The sequence below is a fragment of the Pezoporus wallicus genome, unplaced genomic scaffold, assembly GCF_028554395.1.
Source record: "Pezoporus wallicus isolate ANWC-B61680 ecotype Strahan unplaced genomic scaffold, APGP_CSIRO_Pwel_v1 contig_4816, whole genome shotgun sequence".
NCBI lineage: Eukaryota > Metazoa > Chordata > Aves > Psittaciformes > Psittacidae > Pezoporus > Pezoporus wallicus.
Genome location: NW_026640990.1, coordinates 1477024 through 1496539, shown reverse-complemented (window position 1 = coordinate 1496539; position 19516 = coordinate 1477024). Strand labels below are relative to the sequence as shown.

General features: G+C 37.0%; 1 protein-coding gene across 2 annotated transcripts in view; it reads left to right on the top strand.

The window, feature by feature from the left end:
* Positions 1 to 19516, top strand: part of BMPR1A (bone morphogenetic protein receptor type 1A) — an 81035-nt gene that overhangs the window by 53656 nt on the left and 7863 nt on the right. For both annotated transcript variants that reach the window (XM_057421517.1, XM_057421516.1), the window contains 3 exons: positions 5864 to 6071; positions 16209 to 16371; positions 18195 to 18297. In XM_057421517.1, coding sequence (XP_057277500.1) covers positions 6005 to 6071; positions 16209 to 16371; positions 18195 to 18297 — 333 coding nt within the window. In that variant the 5' untranslated portion in view covers positions 5864 to 6004. The remainder of the gene's footprint in view (positions 1 to 5863; positions 6072 to 16208; positions 16372 to 18194; positions 18298 to 19516) is intronic.

Genomic DNA, 19516 nt, shown 5'->3' with positions numbered 1-19516 from the left:
TCCCATCCTGTCACCTTGCAGCTACATGAGATGGTAGGTTTTGTAAACTAAAGACTGAGTAAGTTTTTGGACACTTTTTAGTTGAAAAGTCTGCCCTAGAACTTGCTAACCAGTGGTTAGGAATTGTTTTCTCATTTCTGATCTAAATAAATTGTAATGTCTAATTCATAACTAGTGGTGTTGAACCAGTAATTTTATTTAGCTTGAGCAGCAATCTGTCTTATTCGTTATGTTTATTCCTATTTACATTTTCAAAGAGTAGTCATTTCCCTGCCAACTTTCACTGTATTAGTCTTTTTGTCTCCTTTCATAGGGTTTCCCTTCTCCAGAAAGTATTATCAGTTGTTCTAGGCATATGTTGAATTTATCAGTCATCTTGTCTCTGTGCTGTTCATACTTTATGATATCCACTTGGAAGTTTCCCTAGGAAATCCTAGAGTTGTGTTTGTCTCTTTCTTCCAGCAACATCACATAGATGTGCCTGATGTTCTGTAATTGATTAGTGTACTTGAGTCCTTGGACATGGCTATGTCCTGTGCATGAACTCCTAGTCTATGTGAAGCAAAAATTTCTCAGAGTTTCCAGTATGCATAACTTTCACAATTTCATGCTGTTCTGTTTCATTCCATTTCTGTTACTTCAGTTCTTAATGTGATCCAAATCTTCCTGCATAAAAAACAATAGTCAGCTGAGCTGGAAATTCATGATTGTCGGCAAGGTTTATCAAAGTTTTACTTTTGTGCTTAGTTTACTAATGAAAAAGGTAAGTATACTTGAACTGATTCAACAATGTCATTTGAACTACACTGGTAATCTGTTCTTGAAACTAGTTGTCTTCTGCTCTGTAGTAAATTCTTTAGTGTTCTTACAATCCCTCTTTTCTTCATCCAAATTAATAATTTCCTTTGTGGTAACATACCAGGGTTTTCTTAAGCTCTGATAGAAAAGTTGTTGTTGCATACTGCCTTAGAGACAGTCCAGTTTATCTCTGGTATTTTCTCCTACCTCAGAGATATTTTCAAAACTACACATGATTGAGGTAGTATGCTTGCAGATAACCGTTGTTGCATCTTGCCCCTGTTGCACATAGCAGAAGCTTTTAAGATACTTAAGTTTTGCTTCGGCAAATACATTTCCTTGGTGTTGTATATACTGGTGCAAATGTTTTAAAACATCTTTTCTGTTGAAATGGATTTAATGTTCTAATTCTTTTGAAGTCAGATATTGAATATTCTTTTTTGTGTGTGTGTTCCTCTTTTACAATACTGTCTTTGTTACGTTCAGCACCATCATTCTTTATTGAAATTTGGGACAGTGCAGCTCATTTGGTTTAGGGATCATGCTGTCAAAAGTATTACATAGCCACATCTAAAGAACAGTTACCACTGAATTCCCTGATTTTAGAGTTGTTTTGGATCATATGGCAAATCTTGCACTCTTTAGCTTCATATATTTGGAGTCATACGGAGCGTACTGTTAAACTGCTGTGATAGTGCTGTGAATTCACTGTCTGACTTCAAGTTTAGAAAACTTGAGTTCAAGTTTAGAAAAAACTACACACGGCTTTAATAACAAAAGCGCTTTCTTCAATAAACTATTTTTAGGAAGGATAATAAATCACAGTGTAGACAAATTGAGTGTTGTGATTAAGGAATAAAATACTTTTTAACAGATTATAGTTGAATGCTTCTTTGTGGCTACAGTAAATAAAAGCGTGAGGACTTGGAAATCGATTGACTTGCAGGTTTGAATTAATTCAGCATCATTCTGTTGGCAGAGTAGCGTTTCAGGTGTTAATTGGTTCTTGAACACATTTGAAGTAGTCATTTAGTTGTGTCATTAGTCTGTTCATCTGATATAAGTATGCAAAGCTGAAGTAAAAAGTCTTTGAAGGTAGGGCAAAAGGACTGTAGAATATAAGCTAGACTTAATTCCTACCCTGAAACAGGATAACAAACATAGGGGTTGAAACTTACTGAACATTAAAATCTATTTCTGTTTGCTGCTTTGTAAAAATCACTTCAGTTGCAAATGGCATCATAGTAGTATAACTCTACAGGATGCGTAAGACAATTTTATTGTACAAATTTTGAAACTTTCTGCATGTGCAAAGAAAAGCCAAATGTAGTTTGTAAAAGGAGTTCATACAGATTTCTCAGCTAACATTAGGGACTGTAGTGATAGGACAAGGGGTAAGGTTAAAACTTAAACAGGGGAAGTTTAGATTGGCTATCAGGAAAAAGTTCTTTACTGTAAGGGTGGTGAGGCACTGGAATGGGTTGCCCAAGGAAGTTATGAATGCTCCATCCCTGGCGGTGTTCAAGGCCAGGTTGGACAGAGCCTTGGGTGGCATGGTTTAGTGGGAGGTGTCCCTGCCCATGGCAGGGGGGCTGGAACTTGATGGTCTTAAGGTCCTTTCCAACCTATGATTCCAATTCTATGATTCCACCTGTTAATACCAGGCAGGTTTTGGAGAAATTCCAGCTGTTGTTCACTTCAGATTATGTGCCTTAGCAGGGCTGCCAGTCTTCTTCTTCTTCAAGGGGAATCCTGAAATGGCTTGGAAAAGTTATCACTGTGGCCTCTTTGGTTTTGTCAAATGTTAATTTTTTGTTGGTTTACTGTTGTTTTTAGTGAAATACCTTCTCATATGAAGGTCGTAACTACATTGATTTGGGGTGTGGCATTTGTTAGAAGCACTAGAACAACTAGTCTGGGGTTTTTAAACTCTTTTTTAAAGCTGTTAAACTCCATAGCCAGATTGGAATGTCAGGTGATTTCAAGAACAGAGTGTTTTCAGACTGTTCCCATTTCTGCGAAAGAGCAAGACAGGCTTTTTGAGAACTGATTGTCTTAGGGTTTTTTTCTCATTTAAGTTTCTGAGCTGAACAAGAAGCACAGTTCAAAGGATGGGTAAAAAAGTGCCAAAAAGCCTGAAATATCTTCTGATAGCTGTGGCAGAAAAAGTGATGAATTTTACTGTGGTGTCTGAAAAAAAATGCCTCACCCTATCCACATCATGTTTTTGACACAGCTGTCTTGCTTGTGTAGTGTAGACTAGGTCATGTGTCACACCACAGTTCACATAGTTCATATTGGGACATTTTATTGCAAATGACTAGTTTTCAGTCAGTGGCATAAGCTCACCTGCGCAGTAGTGAGACGTTACCATTAGAGCTGTGGGTACAGCAAGGCTGATGAGTACTTGTCTTTCCCAAGCCTTGCAGACTTACCTAGCTAAGGGTGAACTTGACATTGGCAGTAGCAGCAACAGAAAGATAACGCAAGTAATAGTATTAAGGCTTCATGTCTGCATTTCAGGGAAATAGGAGGTAATTGCAGCCCTACTGGGTTTCACTTTTCATTTTTGAGGTATTTTAAATGCTGATAAGCATTCTCAAATTATGACTATTTTAAAATGAGGATTATAGCAGAACATGTTCTCGGTGTCATTTTATTACGTTTTATATACATTCTTATGCATATTTACATTTTAATACATAGATATACAAAAAGTGAAATACTAATGAAAATTTAGGTGCGAAGTGGAGATTGTTATAATCTTGAATAGGCTTGGACAGAATTTTTCATAACTAACTTAGATGGTCATACTAAAGAAAAATCACCATGAATTTGGAAGTGAGTTGTATGAAAATGTTTGGTTTGTTTTTTTTTTTCCCATTTCTTACTGATATTTTTTTAATAACGTATGATGCAGTACAGGGGTAAATGAACATCACACGTTAAGTTCCTGTGCCAGTGTGCTTCCCACCTTACTAAATCGAGGAGCAAGATAGCCTATTTTCTGAAAGTAAAACACTCTTGAAATGTGGAAGAGTGGAAATTTGAGATACTGAAACTCGCATGAGGACAGAGAATATTTTTAAAACATACTTTGAACAGACTGTTTTTTGTTTGGTTTGTGTTGTGTTTTTTTTCCTCCCCTGGATGGACTGCAAAAACAATACTGTAAATAAAGTCTTTATCAGTTTACTACATACAAGCTGTTGGCAGTTCTTGTCTGTCTTGTGTTTTATTGAGACTGAAGTTCATTGCAGTTGAAACACAGAACAAAGCAATACTACTTACAGACTTGTGTTCATGGCCTGATGTTTTTGTATCTAGAAGGACCCTCCCCGTCATTTGTCAGAATTGGTCCTGCTACTTGTGACTAGGAAGCACTAAGAAGAGTGAATATTTTGGTTCTGCAGGAAGCTTATTTTGAAGTTCGTAGTGGTTAGCACATCTGCAGAGCGGGTCGTGCCGAATCCATCCCAGCAGTAATCATGGCAGAGCCAGGGCGGCTGTGGCGTTCAGGGAGCATCGCCCGCGTCCATGAGGCGCCCAGCCCGCAGCTCTCCCCGGCTTCCTCTGGGGCGGAGGCGCTTTGTCGCTTCATTAGGGAGAAGTCAGGGACGTGTGAAAAGTAGGGCAGGGGTCGGGGCGGCCTGCCCCGGCCCCGCTGAAATTGAAAGTGACGGACACCTCCCGGTTCGGCCGCTAATTTGCCTCCATGTTAAATGCCTCTGAAGACTAATTAAAATGAAAAGTCCTTGGGTCTCACCGACAGACAGATTGAGTTATTGATGCTGGAAGCGGCCACCAACAGTAATTGCAGCCCATCCCCGAGCGAACGCCAGTTTTGGCGTTCATGAGCAGCGCCAGGCTGACAGGGGTCAGGGGGGTCAAGCCCACCGAAACAAGAGGCCGAGGAAAGGCAAAATAAGTCCTCTGTTCGTCTTTGTGCAACGTCGCTTTTGTTGCAATTAACTATTTAGGTGTTCGAGCTCCTTTTTAGTCCTCTGAGGCCCAATTACGCTTCCCTTGCAAATCGCTGTAGAAAGTTCGTTAAGCAGAATGTGACTAGAACTACAAAACTCTGAAAAAGTAACTTTACTACTCAGTGTGGCTGTCTTAGCTCTGTGTTATCCACTGGATGTGTAGAACTGCATTTGATTTTGGGAGGAAATGGCATGTGCATATAGGAGCGTAATTTTTCAGGAGGGATTAATTGGTACAAAACTTGGGAATCTAGAAGGATATTGGGATTCTGATTTGGAATTAACAGAGATAAATAATAAATGTTCATTGTTGTTGTGAACTAAGCTTGCTGTATTTTCTCTAGAAAACACTATATATATAAATATAACATAGTAGAACACAGGAAGATGGGCTGAAATACAGTTTATGCTAAGTGAGAAATTAATTTTGTCATTCAACTGTTAAATGAGATTGTGTTTTGGGGGGTTGTTTTCTTTTTAAGATGTAGTACTATTCTAGAAAACAAAAGTAATAACATTGTGAGTACATTAGGCAACTAAACTAACTACTTCAATACAAATGCATCTTTTTTGCTTGACAGGCTGGTGGAGTTTATTGCAATAAAGCTTCTCTGCAAGCATTTTTCAACTGGTGGCTCAAGATGGTGTTGTTTTTGTCACTGCAATATTATGGGAAGTCACCACTGAGTTTAATTTTTAAGAAAAATATAAATTTTAGTTGCTGTAAATAGAAGAGTTTTCAAACAGATTTACATGTTAATCTGTCAAATACTTCCTATCATAGCTGTATGTGAGTCTAATATATATGGCTGGCCTAGTCGGTTAATATACATAATATTTTTGATAGGAATGTAAAAACGTTCATGTTGGTTGTTACTAAAAACCTGTATTTCAGACTAAACCTGCAATTCAGTTGGATGATAAATACTGATGTTTTCAATTACTAATCTTAACATATGCTTTTAAAATTATTTTTTGCATCCACATGGTTATGATCAGTGTGATGGAAACTCTTGAGGTTGGTTGGTTTTGTTCGTTTTAGAAATGCAGGGAGTTTCTTGACATTTTGTTTTAACTTTCAGGAAACGAAGTTGGAAAAGTTACAAAAGCATCTTTCCAGTCAAGCACCAAATCTTGTATTAGGCTTCACCGAACAGGCTAAGCTTAACATTTGTCAAGCAGAAGGACCAGTTGCCTTGCACAGGAAGGATTAAAAGTGAACAATGACTCAATTGAGAGTTTATGAGCGATTGCTTGGAGCCTATCTGCTGATCATTCTCTGTGTTCAAGGTAAATATGTACTATTTGAAACAAGTTTATTTTTTTTGTTCTGTAGTGCAGTTGTGTGTATAGTGTTTGGGGGGGGGGGGTTGGGTGGATGGTTGGGGTTTTTTGTTGGTTTTAAGGTTTTTTTTTTGTTTTGTCTGTTGTTTTTTTTAAATTGTAATGTGCAGTTCCCCATGACTTCTGATGTTCCCAGCAGTCAAGAGATTGTGTGGTCTAACTAACCTAAATAAACTTGTTATGCTTACTCAATGGGCCAAGGCAAGTGCATGGGATGTTCACAATTGCCTGGGTTTCAGTTACAGGACGTACTCGTTTGTATGTCTGTTGTCTTTCCAGCCACCAGTTATCAAAAACTTCTGGAAGTCCAGTTATCATTAGGACTTTTAACTCCTCTGTCAAATTGCGTTGAATTAAAACATATTGGGAATCAACCAGTGTGACTGACTCATGGGGTATTCCAGGAACTAAAGCTTAAATGTAAAGATTATAACTTGTGGGGGGAAAAATACATTTTTATTAGTATTTCTTTACTACTTATTGGCAACTGTACGTTGAAGAATTCTGCAGATTCTGTAATTGCATGCAGTTCAGAGAAGTGTCACTACAGCAAAATGGTATCTAAGCTGTTAGTGGCATTGTATTCTCATGTTTGGGACGTGAACAGTAGTGCTCTGCCTGTCCATCAAGCATGTACATCCGTAGTTGGTCCCTGTGTAAGACTTATTGTTCTCCTAGCTGTGCATCTTGGAACATGTTTGAGTACACAGAACTTTCCATGTTTCAGGGGAAACAAACAAGACTAATTTGGTGCTGCCATTTTAATACTTGAATATAAAAGGTTTTGTATTCTTTTTCCATACTTACATCAATTTTTGCTTAATGCTTGATTGTATTTTGAGCTCTTCTTTGAGCTTTTTACTTTCAAGAATAACAACTCGGTATACCCATTAAATTGGCAGAGGAAGAAGCCTGGTAAGTACCAAATGACAATCTCTCTGTTCTTTTTCTGGTGTGTACCTGCAATAAAAGGATTAAAGGATTTGGTGGAGCTGTCTTTATTGGGACTATGCCTGATACATACCTTGACAAATGATTTTAAGAGCAGACTTGCATCACATATATATATAATGGACCTGCCCTTTCCAAGCCACTTGATCCTGCCTCTTTCCATGTGCTGGTACTTATCCCCTTATAACTGTGTGTCAAGGTGCATTTGGGAACTGCTGCAGCTTCCAACCTGGGTGTGGGGTAGCACTTAGAGAGCAAGACTGTACCTTTAACTATAACCCAAACCTTTATTAAGCAGTAGATATAAATGTCACTGAAGATACTTACCTGGAATTGACCAAGGAAGGATGAGCTGTTAATTACACTAAGCCCCAAATTAAATGAATAGTGCCTCAGCCCAAGGAAGATCATCTCTAAGCTCTTCCAGTTACCATCTCACGAACCCATTCACAGCTAAGCTGTTAGGTAACAGAAGTCCTCTGTCTAGATCTGTGCAGAATTCCACTTTGTTAAAGATATTTAAAACTGTTACTCTTCCTCGTGTTTCCTGTGGGATTCAGTCCAGGAGGCTACCACCAGCACACTGAAGACTTCTGTATCATTGAGTACAGGCTACAGAATTGTAAACACTTTTACTCCAAAATTGGACAAGTATTTCTGTATAATTGCCAAGTTATTTGACCATTTTCATCTTTTTAGTCTGTGGGGGCTCAGAATAGTGTTGTGCTAACTTATACCTACCTGCTTTTAAGTGCTGACATTAAGCTTCATTCTGTGTGTTTGTGTGTATGCATGCACACGTGTATTTCAGGAGTGGGGAAAACGTTGTGTTTTAGTTTAAGCTCTGCTATTGTAGCAATGATTTCAAGGTTGAAAGCAACAAAACAAACTTAAATCCAGGATTCTTCCATCTTTATTACATTATTTAAGTTGGGAGAGGGAAATTCTCAAGGCCAGTCTCTTTTCCTGTTGTGAACATAAAATTCTTAATTGTCAAGAAATAGCTCAGTCTGTTTAGATAGGACTAGTTTGGGTGTAGCCGGAGGTTATAGTACAGGTTTACAAATATTTACAAGTAGCTGTAAGGTGATTAGATTGGTAATGGGCAAAATCACATTAAAGGAAATTTTGATGAGAAATTAGGAAAGCTTTTCACTGTGAATGTGGTTAAGCATTAGAACCGGCTGCCTGGAGAGGTTGTGCAGTATCCGTCCTTAGAGACAGTAAAAACTTTACCAGATTTACTGTGAACAACCTGGTCTAACTTAGAAGTTGGTTCTGTTTTGACCAGGTGTTGGTACCAGGTGGCTACTAGCGGTCTCTTGCACTCTGAAATACTCATAGACATAGTGTTTTGCAGTGGAGCTTGTTCAGCTAGTATTCCAGAAGTTTTGCTGCTTCTTACAGAAGATGCCAGCTTCTTCCCTTGAAGCAGTTGGGAGTGATAGGCTTTGTTCTTTGTACTTAAGTCAAGGTTACTTGTTGGCATTAGTCGATATTCAGAGTTTTACTCAAAGGCAGTGTCAACTGAAGGAAAATTTTTTTTCTCTCTCTAGATACAAACAGAAACAATAATAAAATTATTTAGGTCTTATTAGTGACTTAAATTACATTCACTCCTTCTATGATCACATTTATTAAAAATGCTTCAATAAGTAACTTCAAATAAATAATATAACTAAATGAAGTTTAAAGACTGTGTAAATATTTTTTGCCTGGTTCTAAAGAAGAAGTTGCCTTGTTTTAGGAATATTTCTGACTTTCAAATCGATACTGAGTGAATTCTGAAAGCCATGGCAAAGTTGAGCTTGCTGAAACCACGTCGATTCTTTGATGCAAGTTGCCTAAGGGCTTGTCTTCAAACATATGAAATATGCTTGGTTTCTAGCAGTGATGAATAGAAAAACAATCAAGCCCCTCTCTTGTCCATAGATTCATGGAGGAGTTGTGCTGGGGGGGGGGGGGGGGGGAAGTTGATAATCGTCAAATATTTGAACTTCTGTAGGAAAGAGGAAATCTAAGGTGAACACTCTAAGTAATGTAATTGAAAGTGGAAAAAGTAGTTTCAACAAGGAAAAATATTTGCAGGATGCTGCAAAAAATGAATCATAAAGCAACCAATAGAGGTGGAGAAGAACATGGTATGAGAAATCGAAGAGAATTTGTGGTTTACGGAAGAAGGAGGGAAAAGCAGAGAGAGTAGAAACTCCCAGCATGTTTACTTTCAGTGACTGGTGCTGAAGCTTCATGGTTTGCTCGCTTGTTTTGGAGGCTTCTTCAAATGGCAGGAATTTCAGGGCTTATCAAGACCTGACAGAATGAAGTAGCAAGTGTGTCTGTGTAAGTATATGTATATATACTCACCCCATCCGTTAACAGGTAACTTAAAAAACCAAGTGGCTTCATGCATTGATTAATGTGAAAATACTCTTGCACCAACAGCAGGAAACAGGCAATTCCATGAAGTTAGTGAACAGCCTTTGTTTCTCAGGTCGGTACTATGGAGCAGGGGGACATAATCATTACTCATTTGATTGGACTTTTTCACTTCTGTTGAGAAGTGATCAAAAATAAGATGGTCAGTTTTAATAGCAACTTTTTCAAGAAAAGTGTTTTTTTATTTCCTTTCTTGCTGTGGAAGGTCTTTGCAGTATCTTCAGACCTGTGACTTACACTGCATCTTCATCTACCTACGCTTGCTCATCTAGGGCAAGAGGTTATCACCTTCAGTTACAGTTGAGGTCTGTGGTAAATGCTTTTGTCTTCCCACTAGAGCGGGTTTTTAGTTCAGAAAATGTTTTACTTCCAAGTAGAGATTGTTGTTTTTATAATGCATTGATCAGCATAACTAATCACTATATTTAACAGAATATTTAGAGAACATAATGTATACTTAAATGTGTTCTCATAAATTTTGTTCTTTGTTACTGTCAATTCACTATATGACGTAATGTTAGATATGTGGTTCATCACCCCTTTCTGTGTTCTTCAAAGACACCACAGAAAACTGGTATTTTAATCCTTGTGAATTAGTTGACTAAAAATGTATTAATAGCATTCAATATGTATGAGGAAAAGTTTGTTAAAAAATTTTAAAATAATCTGTGTTAACATTAAAAATGGAAATACTTTAAAAAGTTGGCATTGTCCACTAGTGAACCGAAAAAACCTATTGAGATTTGATTTCACTGTCATACTTACTTTTATTCAAAGATTTTTATATAGATTTTTTTTTTAATGCACTTTCAGAATTTCAGGTGAAATAGTTACTGAATTTAAACATCTCAACTAATTTGAAATAAAGAGATGTTCTAAAATCTGCAGGAGGAACTTAAGAGTTGTCAGAAGGTGGTTCATTCCCTGAGGACAGTATAGTTCTGTTTACTAGTGATTTCACCAGTTAATGGCTGCATCCGTCTTTAAAGCATGGGCAGCAAACATGTATCATAAATATTTGATTCAAAATAATTTAATGGGTTACTTGAAGGCTATATAATTTTTATAATTTCACATTTAGTTTTAAGTAACTTTATTCTTTAAAAGTCCGTTTAAATTAGAACATGGTGTATTTTTGCTTTTTTTAATAAAATATAGATAAAATATTCTTGTGTCTGGCTTTTGTACTGAACACATAGGAACAGAGAGTAGTCTTCAGAAATGACTTTTTAGTGAAGGGAAGTGGGAGCAGAGGCTGGGTATTGCTTTCTGGGAAGGTTCTGGGAAGGGAAGTGGGAGAAGAGGCTGGGTATTGCTTTCTGGGAAGGTAGGGGAGCAGGGGCTGCCTGCCTGCCTGCCTTTGAGCACTGGTGTAGATCATGGGAAAGCTGGAGGGTGGTGGAGAGAGATTTTAACCAAGTAGTCTGGGAACGTGCTGTGAGTTTTAGGAACCAGTGCTGCTAGAGGGAGCTAATCTAACATGCCTGGTCTTTGGAGATCCCAGGCATGATATATAAAAAAGCACTATAGAGAGAATTATGCCTAAAATGTCAGGCATAGAGCTCATAGAAGTATTTAAGATATTTTCTTTGTACTCATAAAAATGTTTTTTCATTTTTTTGTTGTTGAGCTTTTTTAAATTATTATGTGTTCTAATAAAAATTACTAGTATTCTACTCTAGCTGTCAGTTGTACTGAGGTTTCATTCTCATGGCAGTACATGTTAAATCATTATGAAAGTCTGAGATAGGTTAGAAAGGTGAAATGTACTCGTTAAAGTGGGTAATTTTGCAGTATCTCCATCCTAAAGCAAGAAAAAAATATTTTGAAACTGACACATAAAAAAATTCAAAGTATGTCTTGTTTATAAGGAAGGTGTATCTAACGTAAAGAGCTTTGGAACCACTTTTATCTGTTTTTTTTCTCTTTATGAGAAGACCCTGATGTGGGCAAGCCCTGAGTGTCAGCTAGCACTAGCAAACAGCTTTAACACCAGCAAGAAGGCAGGTGGAGGTAGTCTTTTGACAAAGATTCTTTTTATTTAAATACTGAATTTATTGGAGTTTACAATCTTGGATCACAGTAGCTACAAAAAAATTCTGATAGTACTGTAGTTCTGATAAGATAAATCACATTTAAGGGTAACATTATCTGGACTAAAAATGTATTTATGTGGAATATCTATATTTCAATTCAGGAAGCAATTGAATAACTTGAATTTTGTGGGCTAGTAGATTAGCATTTGCAGCTTTATTTGTGGAGGTAGGGGAGATACAGTTAAATAAGAAATTATAAGCATAATTTGGCTTCTGTCTTTTTCACTTACTACTCTCTCTGCATTTCTTAATAGAGCTGGGTTTTTCATGGGTTACACAAATCTTTTCTTAGATCAGAAGACATAATGAAATTATGTATGTATCCTGGCATTGAGCTGCAACTGCTTGGTAGCTCAGGTTTTAGTGGTTAATAAAACCTTACTGTCACAGTACCTTTTTTAAGATTATCTGTGTTAATACTAGTATTTGAAGCCATGCTTTCAAGTAGACTTAGATTTCTGTCCTAGTGGTATTTTTAATATGCTGTGCTTCTTTAAAAGACATTTTATGATCCAATTTACTTTCTAGGATTGCAGGAAGTAGTTCTTTGAATATATCTTCAACTAAGGGCTGGATATGATACATTGGCAGGCATTGTTCTACTTTATTAAATAAAAGTTAAACAGAAAGCCATTGAAATGTCTTCTTATCTGTAGCAGTTGTTCATGAAAAACTAATGCAGTGTGTATGAGATAGTACTGTAGTGGGGCGGAGCAAATGACAAACTGGGAACATGAAGTCCCATCAGCTTGTTTCTCTTTATCGTCATGCTGTGGTTACGTGAAAAGAGGAGAATGTTTCAGCTCACCAATTCTCCAATACTTCATTGAAAGTTCTGTGGTTTTATTTTCTCTTTAATGTGGTAAAATAGACATCATAGAGCAGTTTGTGTGATTAAATGTATATCATACTGTCATTCTCAAGGTTGGACAAACACGCTGAAACTGTTTCAGGATCTTGAACAAGTCCTTCAGTGTTTCATAGTTGATTTGCTGCTAATGTATATTGTTTTGCCCCAGCAGTTTACGGGTGGAGGGTAAGAAGTAATAGAGGAAGAAGCTTTGCTGTGCCTGGAACCTCTGGGTGCTCTTATTTCTGTGAAAGCCTTTTTTCTTTTGAAGCTGTGTGTATTAGTGCATAGCACTTATATCTGCAAAGGTTATGTAAGATTTTTGTTGCAGTGCAGAGCTGACAACTGCATGTGTCACGGTAAAGAAGCCATTAATTACATCATCAAGTAGTGTAGTGTCACAAGATTTCAGGTGCATGGAAACCAAGTAATTTTACACATTTAACTCCCTTTCCCATACCTAGCATCTTCAGGATAGACACCAATAGTTCTTGTAATGCTGAGCTTGAATCGTAGTACTGCAATACAGGTTATAGTTAGGGACAATAAAACCTTTCTTCTGAGTTGATTCCAAGCAGTCTAAATGTTTTCCTTTTTTCTTCTTTTTCTGGATACTCAGTTAAGCTCTTGTTTAATGAAGAGTTCTCTTTACAGTCACAGAAAGTAAAAATGAAAGAGTGAAGTTATCCTCCCCTGCCTTCTTTATGTAATTCAGATACTACCTATAGGTTGAAAACAAGGTACAGGAGAGTATTGTTTCACATTACAAAGATAATGAAGTTGTAGTCTGGTTTTACTTTGAATAAAAATCTTTGCTTGTATAAACTCAACAAAAGATGAAGGTGCTGGTTCTTTGAAAATACAGTTACCTCACTTGGGTTCTGTTTGGTATGTATTCTTCATAAATCTTGTTATACGGTCCATCATAATAAATTAAGAGGAAAAATGTATTTCATCTCAGTTTTAGTATTTGGTATACTGTAGTCATGCTTCAGTGTTACTTTACGAAGAATAATACTGCTTTAAAAGACTCCAGACCTGTATAAAAATCTTCTCTCTCTTGCCTTTCTGAGCTAGAAGAAGCCATCCATGCTTTCAGGGTTCCTTGATTTCTATTCTGACAAATCGAAAAAAATGCTGCATTCTGTGTTCAGGGTAGGAAGATAGATGAGTGACTGAAAGACATAGATCATAAAGTATTCAGACTTTTAAGATGTAGAATGTCCCTGAAGATAAAGGGTGTTTTGCCATATGAATTGGGAAAGATACCTTAGTAGTTCAGTGAAATTAGAAGGGAAGGCAATATTTGTACATATGCAGTGGCTTTTCCTTTAAATATTAAGTAGAATTACCTGTTCTCTAAGCAGGTAAATGTGAATATAGAATGTTGTGTAATGTCTGTGGCACCATATTAAAATTTTTGCTGGGAAGATATCTGTAGAAGGAGAGAGGTATCAGTTGGAGGAGCTGCTATTTCATATATGCAAAATTCCATCTGGCTAAATTGAAAATACATATTGCACAGGTAGACTGTGTTATCTTAACACTGAACTTTCTTGTTAATGGTCTGTACATATCGGGAATGCTTAACTCTGGCATTACTGAAGTACTGTTTGAAAATTACATTTCAAATAAACCGTGGATAAGTGATTTGAGGGTTTAGGTAAAAGGTGCTGTACTTTCTTAGGATATACTCTTGGTTGTATCTAAAGAAGGTACAGATTCATTACTTCTAGGGAAATTCCTGAATAAGGACAGTGCACTGGTGTCCTGGGTTCAGCAGTAGTAGTCATTTTTTTCTCCTTAGTAGCTGGTGCAGTGCTGTGTTTTTTGACTTTCAGCCTAGGAACAACACTGATAACACCGATGTTTTTACTTGCTCATTAGTAATGTTTAGTATGACCAAAGGCTTTCTGAGTCTCATGCTCTGCCAGGGAGGAGGGGAAGCCAGGAGGAAGCAGAGACAGGACACCTGACCCAAGCTAGCCAGAGAGGTATTCCATATCACAGCACAGGGTATAAAAATGGGGGCAGTTACCCGGAAGGGCTAGATCACTGCTCAGTCGGGCTGGGTATCTGTCAGTGTGTGGTGAGTGGTTGTATTCTCTTCCCTTGTTATTTCCCTTATCATTATTGGTGGTAGCAGTAGTGATTTGTGTTATACCTTAGTTACTGGACTGCTCTTATTTCAATGTGTGGGAGTTGCATTCTTTCAGTTCTCCTCCTCATCCCTCTGCGGGGGGAAGGGTGTGTGTGTGTGAGAGAGAGACTGCGTGGTTCTGAGTTACAGCTGGGCTTAAACCAGGACGCCTGATTGTGCTCTGTTAGTCAGATGGGAAATCTGCAAGTCAGCTATTTTCAGAATAAGATCAAATTTCACAAATATTTAATTGCACATTTAGCTGAATGATATAGTGGATGCTACAGTAGAGTGATAGAGGGTGGTATGTACAAAGGGTTTTAATCAAGATTTTCTGCACATCTTTCAAGCAAGTTACAACATGGCAGTAATGCTGTCATTACTCTACGGCTAGCATTCGGTATGTTTGACAGGAAGCCACAGGAAACTCTTAAGAGATTATGAGTTTCCTGGTCTTTTTTTTTTTTTTAAATTCTTATATAAATTTAAATTTTTATTGTGATAAATCTTTTGAGCGGTAGTGAGGTACCTCCACTTTTCAAATTGTAGCTGAGTTTGCAAAAGCTTCTGTCAGTCCTGACTGGTTTCTCTGTTATCTTGCCCACAGAGACTTCTTGTAAATTGTGTCAGAGTAGGCAGTAGTCTGTTCACAGCTCCTCCAGCTTTATTCGGTTCACACCTTGAGGATTTATAGCAGAGAATACTGTTAGGTGATGGACAGACAGAGATTTTCTGTTGGTAAAATCATGAGTAGTGAAGCTGGAGGAGAGGGATGAAGATGTTCTCATCTCATGTTGTGGTCACAAAGCATGTTCCAAGTGAGTCAGTCCTCATTTTTCTTTCCTGTGTGTTCTTCACTAAGATGGAAACAGATGGAGTTTTCCTTCTGAATGCCTAAGTTCACAAAAGCACGTTAATAGTATGAACTGGAAAAAAATGATGCTTAACTCTCTTTCTGTTGAGAAATTGAGGGCTACTTGGAATGTAATTTATCCCTATTTTTATTCTGTGAAAGCTCGTTTGTGTGGATGTTCATGTCATTAACTGAAATTAATTTGTGAACAAGATTTACTTTAGCTCTGTTTTGAAGTACTAATACATACAGAGATAAAAATACCCCAAGAAATCTTGGAGTTATTACTGCTCTTCTATGAGACTGTGAATCCATAAAAAGTGACTTCAGTTCAGAAAATTAGAAAATTGCTTATTAAGTGTGCTCAGTCGTGCATAAAATTGTACTGTTGTGGTTATCAAGCGGTCAGCATTTGGATTTTCAACACATGCATGAGAGAGACTTTCTTTGTAAAATTCTTACCATCACTACTCTTCTGTCCCACCTCAAAAATGGAAAATATCCTCTTTCTGTTTATATTGATTATGATTAGAAGATCTGTGGTTAAGATATAAAGTATTTGACATAGGTATTTCTGTAACAAAGTGATTGTCTCAAATTTCTGCTACAGTCTTGTGAGAGGAGATTCTTATGTCTTGTATAGTTTAATTATTTGTTAATATAATTATTCTGTTATTGTACATGTGAAGCTCTTGAACAGTTACCAGAGAGATGCAAAAATATGTTTTTTTTATTTGGTTTGGTTTTTAATGCCCAGGTCAAAATCTTGACAGCATGCTTCATGGCACAGGAATGAAGACAAATCCTGACCAGAAGAAACAAGCGAATGGAGTAACACTTGCTCCAGAGGACACCTTACCTTTTCTTAAGTGCTACTGCTCAGGACATTGTCCAGATGATGCTATTAATAACACATGCATGTAAGTATTGCATACAGGATAGAAGAGGCTCATTTTTGCTTGTGAGAGAGGAAACTCTTAGAGTGCTGAGGTTCTGTAAAGTGATTTGACCATAGCTGATTAGAAGCTCAGTATTTCTGTGGAGAGCTGAGAACTAAAACCCAGTTATCCATATCTAAACAGCACTGTTTTCATCATACCTTAGAGGCATTCGCAACTGGTCATTTAGCCCAGCAAGTGCTGTTAAGGATTGAGGTTTTAAGTAACCTGTATCCTTTTATAAATGAGTTTTAAATGACCTAAATCTAAACCACCTGATCTGACCACCTTCTGGCTTAGTCTAATGTTTCTTCATGTAGTAGTCAAGTGGTAATGTTAGCAACATAACCATTTACTGAGAATTCTTGTTATGTGTTCATTAGTTGTAATGTATGAAGGAAAGACAGGGGGAGGGAGGAGGATGAGTGGGGAGAAAATCCTCTGAACACATAAGGACAGGAAGGTAGTTTTAATTTTGATAGGCATCAGAATTCTAACAGACCCATGCACTGATTGTGCTCTTGCTTAAGATGCTTTACTCATGTTGTAAAATATCCTTGGTTTTCCTTTTTTTTTCTTCATTTGCAGTTCAGTGTTTAAGACTCCATTTTTTTTTCCTGAAGAATTAATATAAAGATACATAATGGGAAAAACGTTACTTGCTCCTTTTGAGTCTTCACTTTAACACTTAATATGAAGCCTCTCTAAAGCTGTCACTTGGCAGATAAGTTTTTGTGGAACTCAGGGAGGTGGAATAAACACTGCTGTCTTTTAGAATGTAAACACAGTATTTTATAAATAGTTTTGCACCTAAAAAAATGTTCCCTTATTATCCAGTATTTTAATTCCTTTGGTATGTACTTTTTTTGCTTTTTATCGCCCCCTCGTGTATGCAGTCAGTATAGGCTTTATTTTTTTTTCCCCTTCAAACCAATGGCTGTATAGATCCTTATTCTGATAATAAAGCTGTTGGAGAGTTAGTAACACGTAGGCAGTGCTCATGTGGAGGGTATTTTATGGCATTATGCTTACTAAACCTGCATTTCTTTAAATAAATTATTGATGAGCAACAATATTTCTGGGTTTGTTTTCCTTAGTATCTGTTGAGGGAATGAATGAGTTTTGATTTATTTAACAAAATCTTAAGTTTTACATATATTTAAATCATGGAGCTACTATTGCAAATTGGTTTGGGATTCCACATAAATCTTGTTGACATTTTGGTGTAATGTAGAAATCAAAATATTTCTATAAAGAGATAATAGAGACTTGAAATGCCCTTTTTTTTTTATGTGATTAACTGAAGATTTTCTACTGACAACTTCAGAAAGTGGGTTTGGAGGTTTATTGATTTGTTTTGCTCTAAGTCTGAATATTTGAGAAAGCTCATGTGGGAAGAGTGTAGCTGAATAGCCGCCTTTCACATACTGGGATTTCTCTTCAAGAGCTTATCATTACAGTTTCAAGAAGAGGCACAAGTGAATTTTTTGTTATTTTTTAACCTATAATATTGTAGTCAGTATGCCTTTTTAGTTAGATCTAAACAGCTGCATGCATGTGGTTGGATACAAGCAATCCTGAAGTTGGGGGTGGGGATGTAGGAGACAATGCTTGGGAGAAAACAGTTTCTGTCTGTAAATAGTGGGGGGCTCTTTTGTTCTCAAGCTGTATGATAACAACTGTGTTAAAATTAGAATTTTTCTGGATATTGCCATTCTGGTTTTCTTAATGGGTTCATGATCAGCTAATGCTGTATATTTAACAGCAAACATGCTGGTAAAGCACAAATTATATGTTTATTACAGAACTAATGGGCACTGCTTTGCTATCGTTGAGGAAGATGAACATGGAGAACCCACACTTGCTTCTGGCTGCATGAAGTATGAAGGTTCAGACTTCCAGTGCAAGGTAAAAAAATTGAGATACCATTAAAATTTAAGATCCCCAAAGGAAATTATGTAGGGAAACTGCATAAGCAGTTTAAATCTCTGTAGTTTCCAACTGCAATCATAAATTTTGCTTGTTGCTGTTTACCACTGAGGAGAATGGAACTGAACAGTTGTGGGTGAGTAGTGGCAGAAGAGACACTTAATGATGTTTGAGCGAAGACTGAAATAGTATCCTAGCTTGTTGGAGTTCTCTGAAAGTATCTGTAAGCACTGACAAAATGAACAGAGAACATCAACCTTTTACTTGTCTGCCGTTTCCTCAGTTGAAGAGGCAACTTTATAGTTGACCTAATCGATCTGAATATTTTATATTTTCATGCAGAATTTCTCGATTGCTTTAATTTTGAATTATTTGCTTTCTTCATTTTGTCTGACAGAATTGCATAATTGTAAGGAGTTGTCTTCACAGATTACACAAGAGCTCCCTTAAAGTTTCATGAACATGTATGCAATTTATCAAATGTGTATGTTTTCCTGTCTGACATACAGCTTTAGTTTTTTCCTTTGTAGAAGAGTTAAGCTGTTGTTAATTACATGAATATAACTTGCCCTTGGTTTAAAGGGGTATGATAAGCAGACTGCTGCCTTTAAAACCTCTTTGTTATAAAAGTTGGAACTGAAAACACAGTTAATAAAGCAAGGATTTATTTATAACATGGACATGTAGCACTAGCTGGGCAAATAAATATTGCTTTGGAAGACTGGATTTGCTTTTTCTTTTGTCACATTGCTTACATTAAACAAATCTTTCAGGGGTAATTACCAGCTAGTTGCTTCCTCCCTTTTGCCTCCCTTCCCCCATCCCAATATCTCTAGGACTTGAATTTCTATATAATGTAGCTGTGGATAGCACTGCTTTTTGCAAGTACTCTTGACTTCATTTACAGCTGTGAATGTTTAGGGTTATTGCAGATCAGATCTGAGGTGTCATGATGACCTCCTGAAATTGTTCTTGTACTTATATTAGTGTCTTACTTTCAGATTAATTTTCATGTCCCGCCGCCTTTTATGTGGTGTTCTCAAGATGTTCTTGATGCAAACAGTGCTGCTATGATGAGTGCAAGAGAAAAACTTATATTCATCTTTTTTTTTGTCTTAAGAGCATTTATATATAAATATATAAATAACATTTATTTAACATATGATTAACTGCTTTTGATGAAGCTTAAAAATTTTGC